The 24,415-nt window shown below is 40.4% G+C and overlaps 1 protein-coding gene across 5 annotated transcripts in view; it reads right to left on the bottom strand.

Moving 5' to 3' along the window:
• Positions 1 to 1,142: 1,142 nt before the first annotated feature.
• znf618 (zinc finger protein 618) overlaps positions 1,143 to 24,415 on the bottom strand; it is a 30,477-nt gene continuing 7,204 nt past the window's right edge. The window contains exons 2-14 of one of the 5 annotated variants that reach the window (XM_054757414.1): positions 20,998 to 21,331; positions 20,190 to 20,267; positions 20,072 to 20,113; positions 16,052 to 16,141; positions 15,809 to 15,889; positions 13,611 to 13,700; positions 13,104 to 13,193; positions 7,737 to 7,814; positions 7,375 to 7,419; positions 5,183 to 5,260; positions 4,486 to 4,647; positions 3,056 to 4,155; positions 1,143 to 2,760 (exon numbers count right to left, since the gene is read on the bottom strand). In XM_054757414.1, the coding sequence (XP_054613389.1) occupies positions 2,227 to 2,760; positions 3,056 to 4,155; positions 4,486 to 4,647; positions 5,183 to 5,260; positions 7,375 to 7,419; positions 7,737 to 7,814; positions 13,104 to 13,193; positions 13,611 to 13,700; positions 15,809 to 15,889; positions 16,052 to 16,141; positions 20,072 to 20,113; positions 20,190 to 20,267; positions 20,998 to 21,304 (2,775 nt within the window). In that variant the 5' untranslated portion in view covers positions 21,305 to 21,331 and the 3' untranslated portion in view covers positions 1,143 to 2,226. The remainder of the gene's footprint in view (positions 2,761 to 3,055; positions 4,156 to 4,485; positions 4,648 to 5,182; positions 5,261 to 7,374; positions 7,420 to 7,736; positions 7,815 to 13,103; positions 13,194 to 13,610; positions 13,701 to 15,808; positions 15,890 to 16,051; positions 16,142 to 20,071; positions 20,114 to 20,189; positions 20,268 to 20,997; positions 21,332 to 24,415) is intronic. The other 4 variants (XM_054757416.1, XM_054757417.1, XM_054757415.1 and 1 more) reach the window with 4 other exon arrangements.

Genomic DNA, 24,415 nt, shown 5'->3' with positions numbered 1-24,415 from the left:
GAATGCAAATAATCTCAAATAATAATCGATTAACAGGTCGATTGTTCAGAACGGTCAATTAAATGAAATGAGTCAAGAATGGAGTGCACCGTTTGGATGCAACCAGCAGGGGCGCTGTTGGTTCAGTCAACTAGACGTTGTCTCATGTCTGCAATGTGTTCAAATAAAAATATCAGTGGAAAAAAAACAAAGCCTTCGTATTTTTTTTCACATTTTTTCCACATTAAAAATTCATAATCATAACATAAAAAATAAAAATTTGTTAATTTTCCCCTGGGGCTGATAAGAACATTTAGTCAAATGCCCATCTTGCTCATGTTAAGTCCAGTTACTCTCCAATGCCTCACAAGAAATTTAACATGAATGATTAAAACAACAGATATATATTCAAATATTGAATGGTAGAAATCAGTGTAAATTTAAGTAACGTATGTGTTTAAAAAAAATAAAATCTAAGTAAAACATTCATGAATATGAATATGAATGGATTGCTCCAATATTCAAATATGAGACAACACCAGATTTGTATCTAATTGATTAACACCACGGGCATAAAATGCTTTTTTCCCCCCTCAGGAAGGGGAGGGGGGAGCACTTATCAAGTAAAAACATAAAACGTTGTCCATGTTGTAGGTCTACATTTGACCACTAGAGGACGTAGTTTCCAACAAGTCATATCTTGCTTTGAAAACACCATAGTGGACGTTGATGAAAAGGCAATCCATGATTAAAATAAAGGCATGTTTTTTATGTTGGTTTGTTGTGTTTTACGTGACAAAATAGATGAGTTAAGGCCATTACAACCAAATGTATCGTTCAGCTGAGCCATTTCGGCAGGTATTAGCCTGCAAAACGTTCTGTATATTACAAACGAGAGAACGACCAATTTTACTTCAGTGTTTGTTGCAAATGACGAGCTGTATTTTGTTGGTGGAAGTCACAGTTGAGTTGAGGGGAACAAGGTGGGCGAATAACGGTTAGTGATTAAGCAGCGTGACGGCAAACAGTCGTGTTTTAGTAGATTCGGTTGCGTGCCCTGTGTGACACGATGTAGCTTATTGCGTTAAGAAATCACCACGTGACGAGAAAAACAACTGAAATGTTCCTATGAGTAATGGGGGGGGGGGGGGGGGGGGGGGGGGGGGCTAGCATAAGGATTTACGGTAGCTGAAGTTGACGGTTAATGTTTCTGCTGTTTGTTGGTAAATACACTGACAAGTGAAGTCGAGTTAAAATTGACAGCAGGTATGTCGCTCGATTATTAGCTAGCTAAAACCGTTTTGTGGCTTAAATATATTAAATACGCTCGATGCCATGTTTCGACGTGAAAAATATCTGCAAAACTAGATTACAGTTGTGTCCGTTCCGTGCAAGCCAAGCGTGTGTGGCTAGCACATGTAGCAGCGTGACGAGTTAACGGGGGGAAAAAACAAAACAAAACAGGACGAGGCCGCGTGGCGCAAAAACAGAGGAAGCTTGTATTGGATGTTTAAGGCTGGATTGACACTACACAATACTGATTTTTGGTAACGTTCAGACATGGGGCCATATTTATATGTATTTAGTTTTGTTTTCTGCATGGAAAACTATAATTACTCACAGTAAAATGTGTTTTGTGTCTGGATTTCCAATACCTTTTATGCAAAAATGTGGTTTCGTACATTTCAATTTTCGTCTGAGCTTTTGGAATAGATTAGAAATGAAACCCAAGGTTCAACTGTAGTATAAAATCAAAATTGGAGATTTAAAACCGCAGTGTAAATCCAGTCTAACAAGATTGTAATGTGTGTTTTTAGTTCCTCTGAAGGAAAAAACAAGTGGTGTAGCAGTTGCTAAGAAATAAAAACAGATCTCGCTGCCATTATCCACAAATCTGAAAATCCTAAACCTTTTTATCGTCTACTGTATAAGCTACTGTATTTGCTCCACCAACCTTGAGGTTTACTGCCCTTGCCGGCCATCCCGTAACAGCATGTAGCCTTTAAAGCGGTTTAGTTTTGAGGCTAGACCCATTTAGCTGACAATGTTTTGACAGTTACCAATGTGAGCCTAATATACTTAACATCTCAGTGTGAAATACAGAATGCGATAAGCCTTGTTGTTACAGGTGCTTGCAACCTAAAAACGTCTTTTTGATCTGTCATACACATATAAGTTTACAGTCGGTCTAAGCCTATATAAATAAAAGTCCCTGGCTGAAGGGGGAGGTGGTCAAGGTTTGGTTGGTTAGCCCATATTAGAGCGAAGGAAAATGAGTTTGTTCATCTCTTCTGCGGTTACCTGCTGCCTTCTCTTCATAGCCAGGCTCTGCTCGCACACCGTTACGCATTCGCTGCGTATGCCCACGGCGGGCACAGCCAGGAGCCACAGCGCCAGGCGGGCCAGCCTGGGAAACTTGTCGCCCACTGTGGAACTCCAGTACTGGAAGAGATCGGTGGTGCCCTGGAGCAGAGGCTCTGCCAGGTACTGGAAGATCTCCTGTCGGACTTGGCTTTGACTCTCGTCGTTAGTGGACACTGACCCCATGGAGGTGCTGCCATTGTTGCCGGCGCCCTCCACGCGGGTTATTTTAGGCATTGGTGGGCCGTCAGTGTCCCGTTCCTCGCTGCACGACCCACCGGCGCCAGATAAACCCCCGTCCCTGGTTTCAGCAGCAAGTTCACACGCTCGGGAGATGATGTCCTCGTGTTGGTAAGCCGGAACAGAACGGAGCTTGAGCTGAGGGTCCAAGACCATTGCCACCTGGTGGGCTCGCTCGACCTGGACATAGGACATGGTCATCATTATGTGTGCATAACAAGGGATGGGAATATTACCTGGTTAATCCATTTGTTGACCTTTAAGATTTGTTTTGCTAGTGTGTATTTGAGTAACTGCATATTTAAGCAACTGAAGCAAAATGGAGTGGACTATTTGGCTGCAACCTACAGAGGCACTATTGAGTAATTCTCAACTAGCATGACGTCCTCCAGCATAACCAATAGGGGACGCTCTAACATCATTTACAGTCGTGAAAAAATGAGAACACCATTAGGCATACACTAAAATACACTACCTTGAAGTTCTCCTTCAGTGCCTCCAGGAAGTAGTGACAGAGTTTGCTAGCCATGCCGGTCCCAGCCTCTCCTGCCTTGGATGTGAAAAACTTCTCCAGGCGAAGGTAGACAGGGAGCACCTGCTGCAAGGTCGGCCTTCTCTGACTGCTGAGCTCGAGTGCTGCCAGTCGCAGAGGGGCCAGCAGACAAGTCAGCGTTCCTAACAAGTGCTTGTTGAGGCCCTGGAGGAGAGGAGCCGTAGACTTGCTGCGCCCGTATGTCTCGCAGATCTGCTCAAAGTGGGCGTGAACCTGCAGGAGCGCTTCAGCTGTACGATCCCAGCAGGGAGGGGTGGGGCACTGGGCGGGGCTGCCTTGTGCTCCGTCCTCTGTGGAGCTTGAGGAGGTGTTGGTGTACTGCTCCTCCCTGAGTGCCAGTGTCGTGGAGGAGGAGATGTCTCTGCACGTGGAGAGGAGCTCGGCCAGCTCATGGAGCCCTCGAGCCTGGAGGCTACGCTTCCCCAGGACAGCCTGGACAACGGCACCGAGCGAGCACCCTGCGCAGCGCAAGCAGATCCTCCCGCGTCCACCGCCTCCAAGCGGGGAAGCCCCAAATCCGGCGGCCCATACCCGGGGCTCTGCCACATACACAGTGCGAATGTCTGACATGACAAACTCAGACAGCACATTCTGGACCCAGTGGTGGATCTGCTCTGGTCCCTCCCTCAGCTCCGCCTCCCTCACACCAAGAACGTAGCGTTTCAGTCTCGAGCCCTCCACCTGATAGGCTGTTAGAACATAGCAGGCATCCGGGCCCGACGTCTGAGAGTGGCACGTTACGGCGATGCCCAGCGAGGCGTTGGAGCCGAGGGCGCACGTGACCTTGACTTTGACTTGGTTGTACATGCGAGGCAGCTGGCGCAGCGCCAAGGCACTCATGTTGCCGAGGGCATCGCGGGTGGAGTAGGCTCCGTGACGGGCTCCTGTGTCCACTAGCGTTTGCGCCAGCTTGAGGAAGTCCTTGCTGTTCAGCACGTTGAGCATGCTGAGATCGGAGCACATTACCCGTAAGAGACGCTCGGCCACCTGAAGGCGCTCCTTCTCAGGTAGGCCATTGTTCTCTGGACGGAAGAAAGAAACAACATTTAGAAAGGTAAAAAAATCTAAAAAGGAATAGATCAAATACAATAAAGATAGGATAAATTGTACTGACACAAATATAAAACGACCCTCTCTCTGTACATTCAAGGCGAACAGCGCCAAAGCTATTGTGTGGCGGTCCAAATTAGTGTCAGGTTGCCATGAATAAATAAATGCATGGGAAACACTGGACTCTACTGCCTGATCTTCAAGGGTGAGTGGGACTTTTCAATTAGAATTCAAAGTTACCACCGTATGTGTAGAGCCACACTACAATCCAGTGTGTAAGAACAACGATTTCAAGGACGTACGGCTGATACTGTGGTTTCTCTGGGCGACACTTTGAGGTTGGATCTGCAGTTTGACTGAGGGGTGGGCGGCCTGAGCCGGAGACGCTCTCCACAGCTGCTCCTGAGGACCCGAGGCTGAGGAGGTTTTTGGAGAGTCACCTTTGGTGTGGTTCTCGTTGTCAGCTGGAGTGAACACAGTAGGGGAAAAACATCAGATGTGACAATATATTATTGGTAATAAAAAAATAAAAAAATAAAAATTAAAAAGGAGAAAGGGTGTGAGTGTGATGGTAGAAATAAAAGCTAAGGATATACATGGAAAAACTTAACTCAGGGAGGAAAATAAATATTTAAATTGCATTTCAAAACTTCTTATATCCATATCTAAAAACAGCAGGCGTTAATGGTAATCATGAAGCCTGGATGTTGTATAACTGCCCGATCAAAACTGCATATAATTAATCAGCTCATATAAAGTATCAAGTAAAAACATTAAAACAGTATTTTACAATTAAATAATTGCACAGCCACCCTTTGTAGTCGGAACAAGAAAAGAACCCAAAGCAGCTGTCCCAAGAAGCAGATCTGCAACAACCCCCATACGACTCATTGCAAATCAACTCGACGCCTACAACATGCTTATTAACCAGACAGACTTCCAAATTGATGATTTGTTTTCGCTGTTGAGCTCAACATGCATTTGTGGTTGTGGACTCACCAGCGTGGGACTGCATGTGCTCCAGCAGGTTGTTGTAGAACTGGAACTGGATGCCACAGGCACCACAAGTGTAGGGTTCTAAAAAATCACAAGGCCCAGAAGAGCGGTGACAAAAACGCTAGCGCTAATGCATCTCAGTCCATCCAGCTGCCTCCATTGTGGCTCTGTGTCGCATGTAGGCCAAAGAATATCAATATTACCAAGGTCTCACGAATCGCTTTTGCCATCACTTATTGGCAGACAAAAGCATCTGAATTGGAGATGCAGCTGGCAAGATTTTAAATAAAGTACTTTGCAGAGTATAAACGTTTAGGGGCCTTGTTAACTATGCAACCTCAATCCCTATCCTAGCCTCCATCTTAACTCTGGTTTAGCCTATTGCCATAGTAACATAGATGAATAACCACAAACAAACACATGGAAGAAATTTTCAGAGGAACACCAGAGTACTTCAGGGAAGGCGCAGCAGCTTGAGAAAATTAAAGAAAAATCTCCTTAAACTAGCATCAGCTATATGTTCAACAGTTTTAGTTCCTCAAAAGCACTGAGTTTACAAGTATAAAATAACCTGGGGATGTAATACAAAAAGTAGCATCGAATTTTGACTTTTTTTTGGTGTCATTATGAAAAATTACCTGACTTAAAATTTCAAAAAATGCCTGGCAATAATTATTTTTTTATATTAAATTACACTACCGGTCAAAAGCTTCAAAAGTCGTTCAAGTCCAATGAATAGCTTGAAATGTTACAAAGGTCAGTGGTGAAGTGCCAGAGGTTAAAAAGAAGATAAGGTTACCCAAAACCAAAAAATACTGTAATGTGTACTTCAGAATTATACAAAAGGGTCAACAATTTAAAGCCGTTCTGCACCAACGGCGGTTGATCAAGCCTTGGCAGTTGGTACAACCAATTCCTACATGTGTTCCAAGTTCTGGAGTACTTACTACATCCTCTGTCTGCATAACAACTGTGTTCGGAACCCACTGTGGTACTGTACCCTCGTGAACATCAGCTGAACGGCATTGTGCTGGAAAAAGTATTTTTTTTGCAAAAATGGCAAGAAAAAAGGGAATTAACAATGGAAGAGAGACAGACCATCGTAACATTTTAAAATGTAGGTTTTTCCTCCAGAGAAATTGGAGTGTTCTAAAAACGTTTGACAGGTAGTGTATTTGTCATAATTATTTACGCTTATGAGGGTTGTAGAATGAGGTTATAAGTAGCCCACATTTTAGGAATGAATGATGGAAAATGTTAAGTATGGTTAAGTTAAGTATTATACAGTATTTTCCAAACCTACATTATTTAAAATGATTTTATTGATTAAAATAGTTTTTTTGGACACACAAGCAATAACAACTACAACAATAATAAGTATAACATTACATTTACTGCCAGGGTGTCCAAAGTCTGTCGCCCGGGCCATTCTCAGCCCATAGTTCGATTTTTTTTGGCCCTTGGCATATTCACAAAAATTGTATTTATTCATTGTTATTCGATATTACACTAATTAGATTTGCCACCTTTAAAACAAAGCTAAGATGTGGATGTTTTGTCCAGATAGCCTAGCATATACTGACCTACAGTGTGGACTGGTTTAGCATCTTTAATGCACAAGCGTGGCACCCTGGATCCTTCAGTTTTTCTGTATGCAGCCCACGCTGGGAAAAGTTCGGATACCTCTGATTTATCACATTCTGGGACTTGATTTTACAGTTTCAAAATGCCCCCATATTTTTGATATTCCCTCTGATAGGCACTTTATTAAGACTTAAAAAAATTAAAAAAAAAAATCACATATAAATGTGTTTTCCACAGGTAAGAGCAATTAAATGAGTGTGGACTTAATGACTAATGGGAAAAATGTGTCCCAAGGGGAGACCAGTTGAGACCCCCTGATTTAGAGTGTTTAGATCAGGGTGTGGGGAGTAAGGGGAGGCCCCTGTTTTATGTTCTGAGGCTCACACTTAGAAAAGCCCTGATCTAAGCGTTCCCCAAATGCACAATAAACCTAATGTTCATCCCCTTAAATAGAAATCCTCCCAATGGTGATGAAAGCAAATGCAGCATGAGTAGAATCACAATGGCTCGCAGAGAAATAAAAGTGACATGAAATGGAGAGAGCTGCTGCGTGCGCATACTGTAATTTGTTTATAGCCAAAAGGTGGGGTCGAGGGGGGTGGACGACTTACTCTGAGGTGTAGGGAAGGAAGTGGCCACCAGAGGGCTCGGAGTTCCTGTAAATAGGAGGATGGGAGTTTCAGTTGAAAGATGCAAAGCACTGCTACATAAGTAGTTTTTGCATTTTGCTTAATTTCATTTGACTTAAAATGTGTCTACTACAATTGGTCATCAATGTAAAGCAAATTGCATAGAGAAACAAAGCAATAGAAAAGCTATAGGAATAGGGCAGTGCAACCACACCCATCAGCGTCTTTTGTAATATGAACAAAGCTGTACGTACATGCAATAGGACGCATGGTAGGTACAAAAAAAAAAAAAACAAACAAAATGGAAATTTGGAGCCACAAACACAAGCCTAAAAGGAACTCACCACTTGAATTCTGCGAGCTGTTTGTGTCCACCAGACTCGACTGTAATGCATTCTCCACTTTCCGTCTGAAGTGACTGTCTGCGTAAAGTGCAAAGAAAAAAAAAACAGGACAAACTAATTGGAATGAGGTATATTGTACTTAATTTTAGAATACACCATGACTGTGAGGATGGGGTAAAATGTGCATTTGTAATCTTTTGACATCATTTTAATCAATAGAGCCTGCAAATCAATCATCGTCTCATCAAATGTTCACATTTAAGCTCATCACACATGAGCTTAAATTGCTGCTCTTCACTCCCCGTCTTTTTGACCCACTTTTTAAAAGACGTGCGCACGCTTTAAATAGATCTTTACGGCAAAGTGCTCATCTGGAAAAGAGTTTTGGAAGGCTGGGGCTTGTCATGTATCAAAAAGAATGTAAAACACATTGTATGACAGTTGGAGTTTGATGGTGTTCAGTTTCTGTTTATAGTTTTAGTTTGTGATTTAACACCGTAAAAACCATGAAATGTCACATTTGGTTATCAAGGAAATAGAAATAATCTGTTCCAGAGTCAAACTGTAACCTTCCACTCTTTCCATGTTTTAAGTAACATTTTAATTTCAAATGTAAGTCAATTAAGTCTCACGTCTCAGTTTACATTTTTAAGTTTCGCGCAACTTCAGAAAAAAAAAAGTGGTCAAATCGCACCCTCTCAAGAGTGTTCACATTTTGAGGCACAGCTACCCAGAAGGCGCAGCGTCATTGAACAGTTCACGTTTCACTCGGCTCCTTCAATTTGCATCCATCTTTCTCTAATTTCAATCTGTCTTATTGCTAATAACATCATGTGTCACGCTGACAAGCTCAGACAATTACAAAAGCATGAGAATTCTGTAATTAAACTAATAATAAATACCTACTTCACGATCTGTCAACATTGCAGACCTGTCATGCTTGAAGAAATTTTACTCACCACCCCCACCTCAAAGGATTTTATTATAATCGTTTGTTTTTTATTTACTGAAAAGGCTAAAAAAAAAAAAAGTGATACATATTTAAAATAAAGCTGCCAAAAGATTAAAAATTTTAATCCATTGAATTAGTTTTCAAATTAATGATTAATCACCATTTGCCACTATGTGTGAAATACGCCCATTTTACTGTATTTTATCAACAGAAAGTTATTGTGAGTTATAAAGGGTTGCGTTCAGAGACACCAAGTAACATAAGTTGAAGTCACGTTTACTTACGTTTATCTTACGACCAGTTGAAAAATTGCTAGAATTTGCATTTTGCACATTTAATGAGGATCTTAATGAGGTTTTAAGTAGAGCTACAATATGCAAAAGCAAGAAGGGGGAGTGAGACAAAAAGCACTTTGAAAAAGTAATTTATTGAAAACAACAATTAAACTGAAATAGGCTGTTTATCATCTGATCAAAACTTTAAGACCATCACTGAAAGAAATAAAAAACTCTACAAACCGGAACAAAAAATGTTCTCAGTTGGACTCAGTAAAGTGTAGTTTCACCGTTCTCTTTAATCACTTCAAAAAGTGCTTTGCTTGATGCGAGTGTTTCCAGGAGGCTAGTGGGAACATTGGGCCTCATTCATGAAACGTTCTTACGCACAAATGTGTTCGTAAAGCCTTCTTATGAAGATTTTTGGCATTCACGAAACGTGTTCTTAACTCACAGTTCTTAGATCTAAGAACAAATTCCACGAACGCTCAGGAGGACTCTTACGCACAAATACAGCTTGCACTTTCAATGCGCAATCGCCCTCATGATGGATTTTGCAACCTGATCCCAAAAAATGTAGTGCAAATAAAATATCCCAACACTATACTATACAATACTTAATCGATAAATATATATTCAAATCCCAATTCATCCCCCCCCCCAAAAAAAGGAATTTCACAATTAGAATATGTAAATATTTTCTGCTAATTAAGTCCTATTTAAATTGAATAATCCGGAGACCCCACAAGAACAAATGTACAACCGAAAGCACACACGTACACGCTCCTGCGTGGAGCGCACCATCAGTATACTCAAGGGACACTGGATGTGTTTGGACACTGCAGGTGGAAGGCTGCTCTACAAACCCAAAAGGTAGGTTTTGTAGTATTTAATATTAGGTTTTAGTTTATTTATGCTTTGGAATGGCAAAAAAAATAAGAGGCAAACATTCTGATTCTTTGTTTGTGAAGGCTCTCATTAATCCAGGAATTCTCCATTGCAAATATGTTTTATTTGGTCAACTGGATAAATAATTGATTCTCTGTTGTTGCAGGTGTGCAGGATCATAATGGCCTGCTGCGTCTTGCATAACATCGCAATGAAATGTGGTGTGCCTATTGCGCACGTAGCACCCCCAGATAACGACATGCGCCCCCAGCCACGTCTTGAGCCAGAGCACGGGGCTAATTAGGCAGCGTGTAATCAATCAAATGTAACCACAGAAAAAATAAATTGTCACACACAAACTATGTATTTTGGCTTTATTTTTCCATCATGATTGTGTAAATATTTTGTAGAGTTTCCGAAATGATTTGGAGTGTAGTGGCAATTTGAGAATGTGAGTGTGTCATTTGTTGTTGATTGTCCAGTACACCATCAGAGATGATTCTGGGGTGACGGGAGGAAGCAGACACATGTGTCGGAGTCCTGGCTCGTGTCGGGGTTCGGGCCTGAGTCGGGATTTGTTCTTCTGTTATCACCTGTGTTTTCTGTCCTACTAGGTCCTGTGAAATCAAATGAAAGAGATACAGGGGTTAAGATAGAAATAAATAAAACCGAATTAAAAGTCTAAATTTGAAGTGTGGAATTATAAGAGAACCACAAAGGCCCCAAAGTTTGGTAACAAAGACAGGACAGCATAAATTTGAAAGGCATTTACAATGTTAAAATAGCAAAATGTGACTCACCAGCTTCGGAATCAGATATGAAAAATGAAAAGTCCACATCCGTATCCAGGGCCTGGGTGTTTGGAACCCCACTGACTGATGTCTCCCCGATGATGGCGATGATTCTCTCATCCACCTGTGAGGGGCCTGCACTGATTGATGGCCCACCTCCCATTTCCTCCAGATCCCTCCGGTGTAGTGCAATCTTTTTTTTGGACTCTGATTTTAAAGTCAAACCACTTCTTTTTTACCTCTGAGGTGGTGCGTTTCTCCGTGGAAACTGCATTTATGTTGCCTGCACTGGTGCTCCATGCCGACTCTTGTTGGATGGCCTGATACCGGTGACCGGTGGATACACTTGAAAATAAGGTGGTCTTGTGTTCGGTCACTCCTTGTAAAAGCACCTCTATTTCTGTAGAATTGAAGTTTTTCTTTCGTTTGTTGTCCAGATGCTCCTCAGTCTTGCGCTTTGGCATCTTGGCCTCTAGCTGCCTGTTGCGCACGGCACATTTTTGACCTTATATAGGAAATAATAGGCGGTGACCTATGCAAATTAGGCCTCACATGCACGTGCATTCCCATTGGTATTCATCAACCTAAGAACACCGGTGCGAACGATTATTCCTACTTAAGAACGTGTCGTGAATGTGGCGCAGTTTCCAACCCGCGCCCTCTTAAGTACAGTTCTTAAGACTTTTAAGAAGATGTTCGTGAATGAGGCCCATTGCTCCAAGTGGTGAAGATGGCTTCACGAAGGGCCCTCAGTCATGAGGGATGCCCGCTGCAACATCTGCATCTGTCAGCAGCCTCCGTTTGACAACCCTGCACCATCTGAAGCTCCAGTGTTCCACTGAATGAAAAAGCACCCCAGACCATGACGGACCCCCCTCCACTGTGCCAGGTAAAAAACATCTCAGGTGGGATCTCCTTGCCATGCCAGTAACGTTGGAAGCCATGTGGACCATCAACGTTACATTTTTTTCTAATCAGAGAATAAAACTTTTTCCTCCCTTTCAATGTCCCATGTTTGATGCTCCCTGGCAAAGTCTAAACGGGCAGTTTTGTGGCGTTGAAGGAGACGAGGTCTTTGAATTCCTTTTTTGTTTTTTAAACCCTTTTCCCGCAGATGCCGTCTGATGGTTATTGCTCTGCAGTCGGCACCGGTAAGGGCCTTAATTTGGGTCGAAGACCGCCCTGTGTCTTGATGGACAGCCAATTGGATCCTCCGGTTCAGCGCAGGTGTGAGTTTTTTGGGTCTATCACTTGACTTTTTTGTTCCATAATGCTCAAGATCTTTCAAAAAATGTAGAATGACTGTATTACTGCGGCCAACCTCAGCAGCGATGGCACGCTGCAAGAGGCCTTGCTTATGCAGCTCCACAATCCACGTTCAAAAAGGGAAAGCTTCTTAGCTTTAGCCATAAGGAGGGCATGACAGTGTGAATGCCTGACAGAAAACAAAAATTTTGAGCAGATTTTGGCTTTTATAAACCTGTGGTCTTAAACTTTTGATAAGGTGATAAACAACCTATTTCAGTTTTTTTTGTTTTGTTTAAATTGTAGCTCTACTGAAAACCTCATTAAGAGCCAAATGTGAAAAATGCAAATTCTAGCAATTTTTCAACTGGTCTTAAGATTTTGATCAGGTCTCTACATGCATAATAAAAGATGTTATTGTGATTTTCAGAGTGTCAGTGAATGCACCTCGCTGTCATCTAGTGACGTTCCCAAGACGAGCTGACCAGAGACGCGTTTGTGAGTTGGAGATAATGTACATATATGGTCTTGGAATTGCACTGCTGTTGATGTGTTCACGTCAGAATAAAGTTGTAATGTGTAAATGACGCTAAAATTTTTTGCTTTGTTTAATGAAATAAATTTGTTACAGCCGGTATGCGCTATTTTTAAACAGCCCTATTTTAAAGACGAAGATTTTTATTATTATTAGTTAATACAAACATTTTCCCCTTTCGTGTGCCTTATGCGCTTTTTCTCTCATTTTTGCTGGGGTTTTTTTTTTGGTTAATTTTATTTCTACAATGTGCCGTGGGACAATAAACAAAAATGGTCTGCCCTTTGGATACCTCTGCTGTCTGAGGGAACAATGGTTATTAAAGAGAGAAAGGGAGTGTTATTGCAGCTGGAACTAATCAATGCGTTCAGTAATTTTTATTGCAAATGTGGATCCAAAATCGGAGAATTTGTTTGCAGTAGTGGGATGTTTGCCCTCTGAATGAGTCTGATATAGACAGGAAACACTGTACTACAGGCCGAACAGGCATTTGGAGGCACACGTCATGCTATGCACATAGACTCGACTCAAAGCTGAAACCGGCGAAATGCAACAAAATGCGTACCTGCAGAGCATCAAAGCATACAAGCCTATTCAAAGGTCAAGATGCCTGCCGTGTATGAAAAATGCATGTGCTGGCAAGTCTGATATTGTTCTTTTGAATAAACAATGCTTGCTTACTTTTTATCCTCTCAGTTTGGCTGTGGCCAAACTTACTCATGTCCAAGCTGCCACACTCCTGCACCCGTGATGTCTTCAGATCAAAAGAGCCTAAATCGGGAGAAATTCAGCACAAATTATAATGAGCATTAACACTTTCACAAGATTCATCAAGCACAGATTTGACTCAGATACTGTATGTACATATTATTTCTACAAGTATCGAGAAATAATTGTGTTTTTTGGACCGACTCAAGCCAGACATCACTGAACTTGTAATCTGTGCTTCATGCGAGTTACTCATTGCTGATTTTTTTTCTCTTTGGTTTGTTGTTTTCCCTTCATTTTCAAAATTTGTTAACTCACACAACAACACACCATGCAATGTCTTCCATTTTGTAGAAGAAGAAATCAGCTTCATAAGCCTCAAAGGGCCTCAAAAGACATTAAATGTTCAGGTTTTTACATTTTGCAGAGGCACACAGACATTGTTGCACATAACAGTACAGCAAAAAAAAACGGGCTTACTCATCGGAGTGTGAAGGGCAACATGCTCCTGGTATGGGTTGAAATATTTGTACTGCTTCCCACAGAACTCGCAAACAAAGCTACCCGTTTCTGCAGAACACAAAACACACAACTGTAATAAAGACAATGCAACATATTGGTCAATATTCACAGAGGTTATATTATATGTGCATGGTTATCCACAGAGCAAGGTAGAGCAGGGCTTTGTAGAAATGAAATTAAAACAACGCAAAAATGGGAAAATAGAGCAGAAAGGCACAATATAACAGCAAAAAAAGCTGAAATGTTGATACTAACAACCAAAAGCTTTGTCTTTAAATACATTAATACACTACCACTCAAAGGTTTGGATACGCTTCCTCATGCTATTGAATGAGAAAGTATGTCCAAACTTTTGAGTGGTACTGTGCATATACAGCTTGTTCAGCCTTTTATAAAATAACATACACACACACACACACACACACACACACACACACACACACACATCAAAGTGGCTCCCCACATCATTTGATTTTCAATATCCAGCTAAAACCTCCCAAACACACAAAACCTATTTTACGAACGATACATCATACAAAACATCAACTGATGCATTTTGTTTTGCAAAGAAACGTACCCATCAAAAAAATACATCCTGCTTCAGAAACAAATACAGCATGTTTTACACACACAAAGGAGCATATTTCTTCATTTAGAACAAAAATATTCAAGTACACCCTAAAATCCTTCAAGTACAAAAAAACAATTCTGCAACTACGAAAGACTGCCTTGTGACTTTTGGCACAAATTTTACGCCTTGCAGATCCAGCCACACAAATGCCGTCAGATTCACACTGCGATTAAGTTAAAAATATATTCACAGATTCAAACGTCCAGCTGGTCGGTACTCAAAAAACATTTTTTTTTAAATAAAAATACTAACTATTAGAAAAATATTGAATATAGGGTGTCTACAGGTTTCAACAAGTCAAATTTATTCACAGCTCTTTCACATTGGAAGACAAAATGCTTAACTAACTAAAACATCTTATAAATTCGGTGAGCTTTCATTAAGTTTTCTCCGCTGCTATGCTGCACTGTAACTCGGGTCGGGCATTGAGTCTCGCGCATCGATGTGAACCGGGACCAACATTGAGATTATCCCGGGATGGACATTTTTTTATTCAATTCCTAGTTTCGATGTCCACTTTGCTGACCGGAAGAAGTAACCGTCAACACCAAAGAAGAAGAAGCTGGAGAGTAACAACAAAGAAGTGACTAAAAACTTCGCCTTAACTTCATTCAAAAAAGAGCAGTCATCTCAGTGCAACATTTGCAACAGAATGGTATCATGCAAAGAAGGGTACACAACCAACTGGATGGACAGATGGGCAGATAGATAATCTGTCTCATGCCAATGTAACCGAGGGTTTCTGGATGCCTGCTGATGTCCTGGAAGTTCAGTGTAAATAAAGGACGGGAGCTTCGGTCTCTGCTAGTCAAGAGACCTTCTCAACCCAAACAACACACTTCTGGCCTTTAAAATAAGAGCGCTATAGGCTACATCCTCTTTACTTGTGGTTAAAAAAAAAAAAATACAAGGTATGAAAACCTTCACTTGTCTAGCTGTCCTTTCCACATCTACCACTCGCTCCACATCCATCACTCTTCTTTCCTGATATTTTCCCCACTCGTTCTTCCATGTTGCTCACTTCAGTTCTCTCTCCTCTTTGTCTGTCTGTTGTATTTAGAGTCACGATGCTTAATGCCTGATTTGATTGGCTGGTCAACAGTAAAACGATCTGTCGACTAATTTTCGTGGTTGATTGCAGCGACTAAATTTACTACGGTAATTGTGGCAGCACTAGTTAATCAACTTTTAAGACCTTTCAAAATCGAAGATGTTTTATGAGATTTTATGCCAATTTTAAACATTTTTAGGCCTTGAATTCAAATGATTGGATTTTAGACTTTTTAAGACCTCACAGATACCCTGAAACAAACTGTACAAATGCAAATTTATGAAGCAAATATATGCTGAAATTTACCGGTAATTCAAATAACAATTTCCTTGACGTTTAACTTACCACACACGGCACAAGCTAATTTACCTGCGAGTACAAGCCAAGTCCCGCGCTGATACCATTATCTTAATCATGCCTAAAATGTACATAACATGCTATGGAATCTGCAGAACAAAAAGACATTAGTCTTACTTGGTCCAATTTTATGATAGGGTTCGATGGGCTCCTCTTCCTTAAGGCCGTCGACAGGTAGCATGACCTGCTCATATGGATCTGAATGGGGCGGGGCAAAGAGCTGCACGTTAAAAGTTGATGCAAAATGCAAACATGTAGCTTTGATTTATTTTTCAGAAAAAATAATTACATTTTTGTATAGATTTGCCCCACCAATGAAATTTGCCATGCAAGGCGTGCAGCAAGAAGCCTGGGTCTTACCATCTACTGCATGCAGGTCACGGTGTTCCTGGAAGCAGCTGTAGTATTTATACTTCTTGCCGCAGATGTCACAGGAGTAACGGAAGCCACCTAACAGATGAGCAGATAGGAGAGAAATGAGCATTTGTTGATTCAGGGCCACACAGACAATAACATCCTTAACCTGGCAGGCGGTATTTAGTGGACAGTTGAACCTAAACTGTAATTTGAAGCAGGGTAATAATAGTAAGAGAGACTACAAGAAAATATTTGACATAGATGGCAGATACAAGGTTTTAAACGCTGAAAATATCACTGCATTAAGAGGATCTCTCCTTGTTTAACTTACTAGCTTGTTAGGAATATCAAGTCAGGTGTGCAGGCTACAAGAACATTAAATTAAGGATGCTAATCTGGCTACATTAGGGAAGCCAGTTCAGCCAGGTGGCTGTTAACAACAGAACACTCAAAGCACCTCTTGGCACAGTGAAATCCTCGCCATGGGCCATCTGTTGCATAAACAGCATGCCAAAAAGAGCGAATGGAAGATAGAAATCAATTGCAATCTTATTTCCACCACTCGGGTCTGATGCCGAGGAGCCATCATTGTGCGAATCCACGTGACAAATGGTTGACGGCAAAGCAATAACGTCATGCTTTTCTGTAGCCCACCTTAGAAGTGCATTCTTACATTAACGCTAAATCTCAAGCATGGAATGCGGAGAGTTCGTCATTTCAATACTTAACAAACGATGCATTTCCACCAACAATCTCCATATATTAACATACACTCCTGATCAAAATCTTAAGACCAGTTGAAAAATTGCTAGAATTTGCATTTTGCACATTTAATGAGGATCTTAATGAGGTTTTAAGTAGCGCTACAATATGCAAAAGCAAGAAGGGGGAGTGGGACAAAAAGCACTTTGAAAAAGTAATTTATTGAAAACAACAATTAAACTGAAATAGGCTGTTTATCATCTGATCAAAACTTTAAGACCATCACTCAAAAAAATAATAAAAAAAAAACTCTCAAAACCAGAACAAAAAATGTTCCCAGTAGTACTCGGAAATGTTGTCACCGTTCTTGTTAATCACTTGAAAAACGTTTTGAGTGATCAATAGTTTGCCAATTTTTTCATGCATAATTTTTTCCTATATATAATTTTATTCTACTCACTGTGTGAACAAAGCATATTTGTAATGAGCCACAATTAAAATCAATGAAACAGATGAATTTACTTATACTATGTTGTAATAATTGGAAGGTTACATCTACCAGCATATTTCCCATTGCACAGAACCAGCAGGAAAAGTAAAGTGCACCAGTAGCAGCATGTATAAAACTAAACTGCAGCATATTCTGAGCAACCAACATAAAAATGATACACAAATAAATAGACTTCCGAATTCAAACTCAAATCCTGATCATAAAATCTCTGACAAAATAATATTTTTGCTGTATAGCAAAGTTAAAAGCAGCTTTCATACTAAATATAGATTTCTGTACCAGCGGGTCTCATAGAAGAATAATGCTTGCAGATGTCAGTATATTATGAATAACCAAAAAACTAGGCTGCCCTTAATGACAATTGCAGTGTCAGTGAAATAACGTTGCGATGGGATGTTGTATTTGGTTTCCAAAGTGCGCAATAAAGCACGAAAGCCCTGCTTCTCAACAACCGAATACAGCAATAAAAGTTGCAATTGACTTTGTGATTCGCATCGCCTTTCCCGAGTTGGGTGGAAAATTAGTTATCACCTGCTCAATGGTTCTCTGGTTGGCAGCACCTTCAGCTGGCTGTTTTTCCTCCTGGTTCGGGTAAAAACGTGCTACGTGGTTTCTCATCTTTGCCGTGTTCCCAAAATATTTTAAGCTTGTATGACAAAGCTTGCATATTGTCTGGCTCTTGTCCAGCTAATTTTTACCTTAAACCCAGCAGGTGCGGGTCGGAGCTTATGCTCAGCCATTCTGGTAGCGTCTCAGGTGCACCACCATATACTGTCTGGGCAGCACTTCCACTTCTCGTCTTTTTGTTACATTTTTTTGTTCCATCAGTATCGATTATTGACATTTATGAATCAATTAATAATCGTTGATGTCGAGATGTATCTAAGAATCTATTATATCTCCCACACTTATTGGCCTCCATTCCTGCCAAAATGGGCTTTGGTACATTTCCTTTCTGGTTTGTGCGACTGTAATTTGTTTTGTGTTTTGTTAATGTGTTTTCAGAAAGGTATATTTGTTTCACCTTTTGTTAATGTGTTCTCTGAGATGTACATTTATGGGGAAAAAATAGCAACATTTCATTTACGTCTTTTAAAATTGGCTTTAATGTAAAATCGTATTCAAATTTATTGCAGTATTTGCATGCAGTCGTCCCTCTCTATATCGCGTTCGAATATCGCTCCCTTATTATATCGTGGTTTTTGAAAAATAATTATTAAATCATATTTGGGATGGGCTCCAGCACACCCCCGCGACTAATGAGGACAAGCGGCATAGAAAATGGATGGATGTTTGTGGTTGACTATGGCCAATTAGTCCAAAAATATTGAGTTGTATGTAATACTGTGGTCACTGGGCATCAGTAATGTTATGAGACATGACGCTAGATTACATTACCTTTCAAACTTCATGGAGACTATCTGCTGAAGTAGCAGAGCCAAGCAGACATGCCATGGCCGAGATCGAGTAGGGAAAAAAAAAGGTTCTCATTCCGTGTGGAAGTAGTACGTTTTTGGCTTCTTTGTCCTTCCCTGCTCCGCTTGAAACACTTTCTTAGTTTAGAATAAGTAAATTGGAGAGGGTCACTGGTTAGCTCGGTAGCTTGCTATGCTAGCAGTAGCCGTCTGTTATGTCTTTGTAGCGATCCCGTAGCCTGTGCAATGTGATGTAAACAAAGAACAACAGGAGTGGATAAGTGACTATGCCTACAGAGATCTAAGTTAAATTATGTTAGGTCATAAACATGTTTTCTGTGCTTTAACTACGAAAATATTCCATTTATTCATACTGAATCGTACTTCGCGGAAATTCACTTATCGTGGTCGGGTCCGGAACCAATTAACTGCAATGAACGAGGGATGACTATACGTGTATGCAGGGTCATAAGCTGTCCTGTCATAGCATCCAGACTGCACATTTGGCAGCCATTTCAATCAAACAAGGAAAATCCCATGTAGCATGTTCTGAAGCCATCCCATCTCCACCAAACCTTACCGACTCAGGATATAATTTATTGTGCTTATATGTAGTATCTTACTATATTTTCTTCCTATAAATCTGGATAAAAATTGTAGCTATTAAAATTAAAATCCTAGAATACAGCCATTCAGTCCTTGTTTTTGTTCCGTTTTTATTTTCTACAATCTCCATAAAAAACAAGGTTAAAGATAGACCAATCGGGAACATGTTGACATGGAATTGACCATCTGGATTTTAGATACTTCTCACTGGTTTTGATGAATGACTGTGGGCTATTTCAGCAAGCAAGTGTGGGAAAATCCTGACACTATTCAAACAAAACATTCAAACCTGTTCCATTTCATTTGAGAAGCACTGTGCTTTCCTAATAAGAACATTATATTTTGAAAAATATGATTTTAACGAGCATAGTCATCAAGTAAACAAGAATACAACCCTCCTTAAGAATCTAATCTATCATATTTTGCCAGGCATCCTCTGTGCCCTACTTATTCAAACAGACCTTTTGGTTCCAGATGTTTGTATTTTTATATATACAACAACAGATTGTATCTGTCAGCATAAAGCCGACTGTGCTTTTTAACGTTACACTACTCTTGCGCATGTAGGAAGATTTAAAAATAACTCTAGAACTCCGAGGTAGGGGTATTTTTAGTCCTAATCAAACGTCCAGTATGAATCCTTGGAGGGATTTTAAAGGTGCTTGTGGAAAAAAATGGCCTCTGACACAGTGGGGGTAGCCTTATGCAAAGGTCTTCTAAAGTGGGGTGGACTGTCTCTCATCAGCTTTTAATTCAGTCTAACAAATAACGGTGTAAAAGTATACTTACTGTTAGGCGTTGGTTGTAGATCCGCAACCATGCCTTCAGATTCTATCATAGGTTGGGAAAAAGCAGCCTTCTTAGGGCATGTTTAAACAACAACAATGATGATGATGTAGTCTTTTACCTCTGTGTGCCCTGACATGTGTCTGAAAGCAGTTGTAGTACTTGTACTTCTTCCCACAGACTCCACATACGTAGGAACCTACATGGAGGAAGTCATGTCAGTGCATAATGTCACAGAAAATCAACTGAAATGAACTTCTAGCAGAGCAGAATAAAATACAAAAAGACGCCATCACATTTGCACTGAAGTGGTGCTAGAGCCAATTATTTAATCCTATGGTCCCCAATCTTTTTGAACACACGGACCGGCTCGTTTGACAGAGACGCGTGCCAGGCCCCACTGTAATCTAATGCTATCGTCATATACCGATGGATAAAACAAAGAAAAGAAAAATATCAAATTAAAACACTACAAAACACACATGAATACCTCACCATCAGGGAGAGCCTGGAGTTTGTTTTATAGACAAAAGATGACAATAGCATGGTTTGATGTGTGTGAGCAACAGGCGCAGCGTGTGTTGACCGTCCATTTCACTGCAGAGTGTTATTTTAGCAGTGGTCAGTTAGTGCAATCCTGTCTTACACAAGTAATTGGATGAGAATGGCAACAACGTCTTCAATGCCATTTTGAAAAGTTCTGGATTGTTCCTTACAACTTCAGTCCAAAATGACAAAACAACAAACTTCTCCCCGCACACAACACACAAGGCATTAGCATGCGTAGAGGCAACCTTAAAACCATATTATACGTAGCTGGTGTCATCTAAATCGTGAATTTTCATAAATACTGTGTAGTACGTTTTAGTTATGTGTGAGGAAAGGTTAAACCTGTTCAAATTAGTGCATACAGTACATATTTAACACACCTATGCACGAGTCTGTGCTCTTCGTTGGAGGAGGTGTACCAAGGGCGAACATACCCTCCGTCTGAGTTCTACGAGATCCGCCTCCGCTGGCTTTGGGGTCGCTCCCTCCAATGACGACGCAAATCTCCGCCGGGTTGGTGGCGTCACCGACATTGCCGTTGCTCGTCTCCACGGTTCCCGGCTCCTTCTTTATCGTGACGGGAGGGGAGCTGGCGTCCTTATTGCCGGCGGCTGATGTTGAAGGCGTGCCGTTGCTCCCGTCACTCCCTTGCTCCTTGCCGGGATTGGGTGCCTCTGGTGCACTCATGACTCCGCCTCCTCTGACCCTGTACTCCTGGATGGGCAGGGATTAACAGAAAAGTGGAAAAGTCATTAATTAAATCACATGGTACGATTGTTATCAAAGGTCTTTACACCAACTGCGACCTCAAAATACTTTACTTTGCAAGAACCATCGTTTTTGCGACCTTCCATCACAGTTTCGCTGAGAATATGAGCTTGTACCCACAGGTAACTGGCTTGTGGCATATGAAGTGAATTAAACGTTAATATTTCATCCAAAAATCTTATTTTAATTCAGTTTTGTTATTATTATTATTATTATTTGTACAAGCATTTAATATGTATAAGTCTGAAATATAATTTTATATTTACTCCTTAAAAAAAATCTCAAAAGTTTCAGAGTACTGTACCACTAGATCAGGGGTCCTGCGGCTATATATGATTCAGAGACCGATCATAAGTGAAATCGGCCGATACCGATTATAGATTAAGTGTACATTTTTTTATTTATTTATGATGAGTGCTACTGGCCCGTGGTGCCGTATAAGATCGCTAAGGGCCCAAAAAATAGGTAATTATTAAAAAATAAAAAGGGGGCAGGGCCTACCATGATTTTTTTTTTCATGGGGCCCCAAATTCAAGCAAAACTGGGATAAACCGGGAAGACCGATAGAGGTGGAAAGAGTGGAAAATTGGTCTTGTAATATCAATTGTAGTATCAATATAGGCCTAATACATATTTCTGGGTAAATCAAAATTCCCCGATCTGTAGAAATCAGAAAAAAGTGAAGAAAATAGCTATACAGTACATGTAATGGCTGTAGGGGTAAGAAAACAATCTTGCACATACCTTAGACAAGACCTTTAAGGGACAAGCTTGAACATGATTTACCAGATTATGAGCTTGATTGCTTAAAATTTACCATGGGATTGTCTTTCTACGTCACTCCGTAGTGTGTTTTGCTTTTGATTTGGCTTTATTAGCTTGTGATGTCAGTGCACCATACGGAGAAGGAAAAGCGCGATGATGACCGTAGAACACAATGTGGCAGTAGCTTAGCAATGAAAGCTATGCATTGTTGCTGTGGCTGCTCAGCACAATATGAGTCCGTCAACAGTAACAATGAAGAACAAGAACGGAATGTGCGAAACGTGCACCTGAGCCGTTCTAGAACCCCCTTCTAGGCCATTTGGGCTGCATCTGCTCGTTTACATGTGGCTTTAAAGGGAAAATGGAAACCATGACATTTAAATGTCAAATGGAAAGTATACAACTTGAAATGCCAAATAGTTAAGGCTGAATGCAAAGGACGGGGATGACTATTTACGCAAATTTTTTTACGCAAATAGCAACATTTTAATTTCTAATCTCCTAACATTTTATTTTGTTTTGCTGCAAGTTCCAAATGTCAGTTTGTGTATCGCTGGGGATTATTCGGTCTTATTTTCATGACAAAGTAACACTATTAAGAGTCAAGGGACTTGTTTCCTCACACACATAAAAGCAAGGCATCGGTATACAAATGCATTGGTGTATGAAAATGACATTAAATTTTCAATACCTCCATGAGTCTGTTTTACATGTGTTTATGTTGGCTGTAAAAAAAATGGAAATATTAGATGTTCACAGGCATTAATTTACCGTGACTGAAGGCAAAACGTATTTATTTCAATGTTGTAAGCCTGGATAGTACTGAAAATGAACAACAGACGTTGTCTAAAAGGGGGGTAATGGGGAGACAGTCGGGTGCGTTTTAGCTGTTAATTGTTGTGTCAACAGAGGAACCCCTTATCATCACAATGGTCACATGACTGGTGTCGAGCAGATACACCATGAGCATCCCCTCTGATAACATTAGTAATTAATATCACCGACAGGCGCTTGAATAACTAAAGAAAACCTATCCCAGCTTCTTAGTCATCCAGATAATTTAATACCAGTTGTGGCCTGTAGTTCTTTGGCCATCTGTTCCTTCGTTTCAAACATGCAAGCCACAAGGCAGAAAGTAAAATGATACAACCCGTACAAAAAAAACACCAAAGTGAAGGTAATGAGCCCATAAGAAGCAAATGGTTTGGAATTAAATGTAATTTGCATATCAAGGAGTCAAAGATAAGATCAGAGTGACAGTAATTGGTAAGCATGGATTTATCACATTAGGATTTTTGTCCAATACGAAAGACATTTTCCAGTGTTTCCATTACATTCATTTATTCGTGGGAGCGCGCCACTAATAAATTCGGACCGCCACAAATGGATTTTATATAAGAAGGCATAAAGTCTGAATTCAACAGTTCAAAAAACTACTGAGTGTTGAAGCAAATATTCTGAGCTACTCAAAATCAGCTGGCGACATAGGAGACCCCTGTAGGGATGTCCCAATCCACATTTTTTGGCTTCCGATTCAATCCGATTTTTTTTTATAGTCTTGCCGATCTGATCCCGATCCTTTTTTGTTTGTTTTCAATCACAATAAGCTATAGTACAAACATGAATTTGTGGAATTGAATATGGTTATGAAAATAGCTCTTCAAAGCATTAAACTAATGCAAACGAAGTATTATTAAATTTACTTTTAACCACACAGCATGACCAACAATATAGTTTGGCTTTTGTAACAAACCTCTGTGAGTCAGGTCCCTAAGTCAATAAAACATCCAATAAACTATAAAATGTAAAAAAAATCGGCGGGCAAAGTACTTTTAGAGTAGGACTAATCATTTGACATGGTTATAGATTAATTTGTGGTGTGATTTAGAATGCCACATTAAAAATAATCTTGATTTCGAATGCTTGTACCCTTACACCCCTAGTCGATATATTAAGTAAATATATACGATTGTTAAAATACAAGTTTTTGTGCAATAGCTCCAAAGTTTCTTTAGACATTAATGTGACCTAGTACAATTTGAAAATAGGTAGAGTTGATTAAGGGTATCTTGATGCTACGACCTGAATGCAACCAGCAGACTTGCTGTCGATTCAGTTTCAACTAGTTTGCTGTCTAACGAAAACAACCAACATGAGCAGCATTATTCCACTCGATACAACACTGACATTGAAACAGTAGTTCAGAACATTCAGAGAGTGATTCGGCCTAAGAACTTTTACGTGTCTGAGTGTGATTTTGCTTTC

The sequence above is a fragment of the Dunckerocampus dactyliophorus genome, chromosome 17 (assembly GCF_027744805.1).
Source record: "Dunckerocampus dactyliophorus isolate RoL2022-P2 chromosome 17, RoL_Ddac_1.1, whole genome shotgun sequence".
Taxonomy (NCBI): Eukaryota; Metazoa; Chordata; class Actinopteri; order Syngnathiformes; family Syngnathidae; genus Dunckerocampus; species Dunckerocampus dactyliophorus.
Note: the sequence above shows the minus strand (reverse complement) of the source record. Positions and strands in the feature narration are given on the sequence as shown.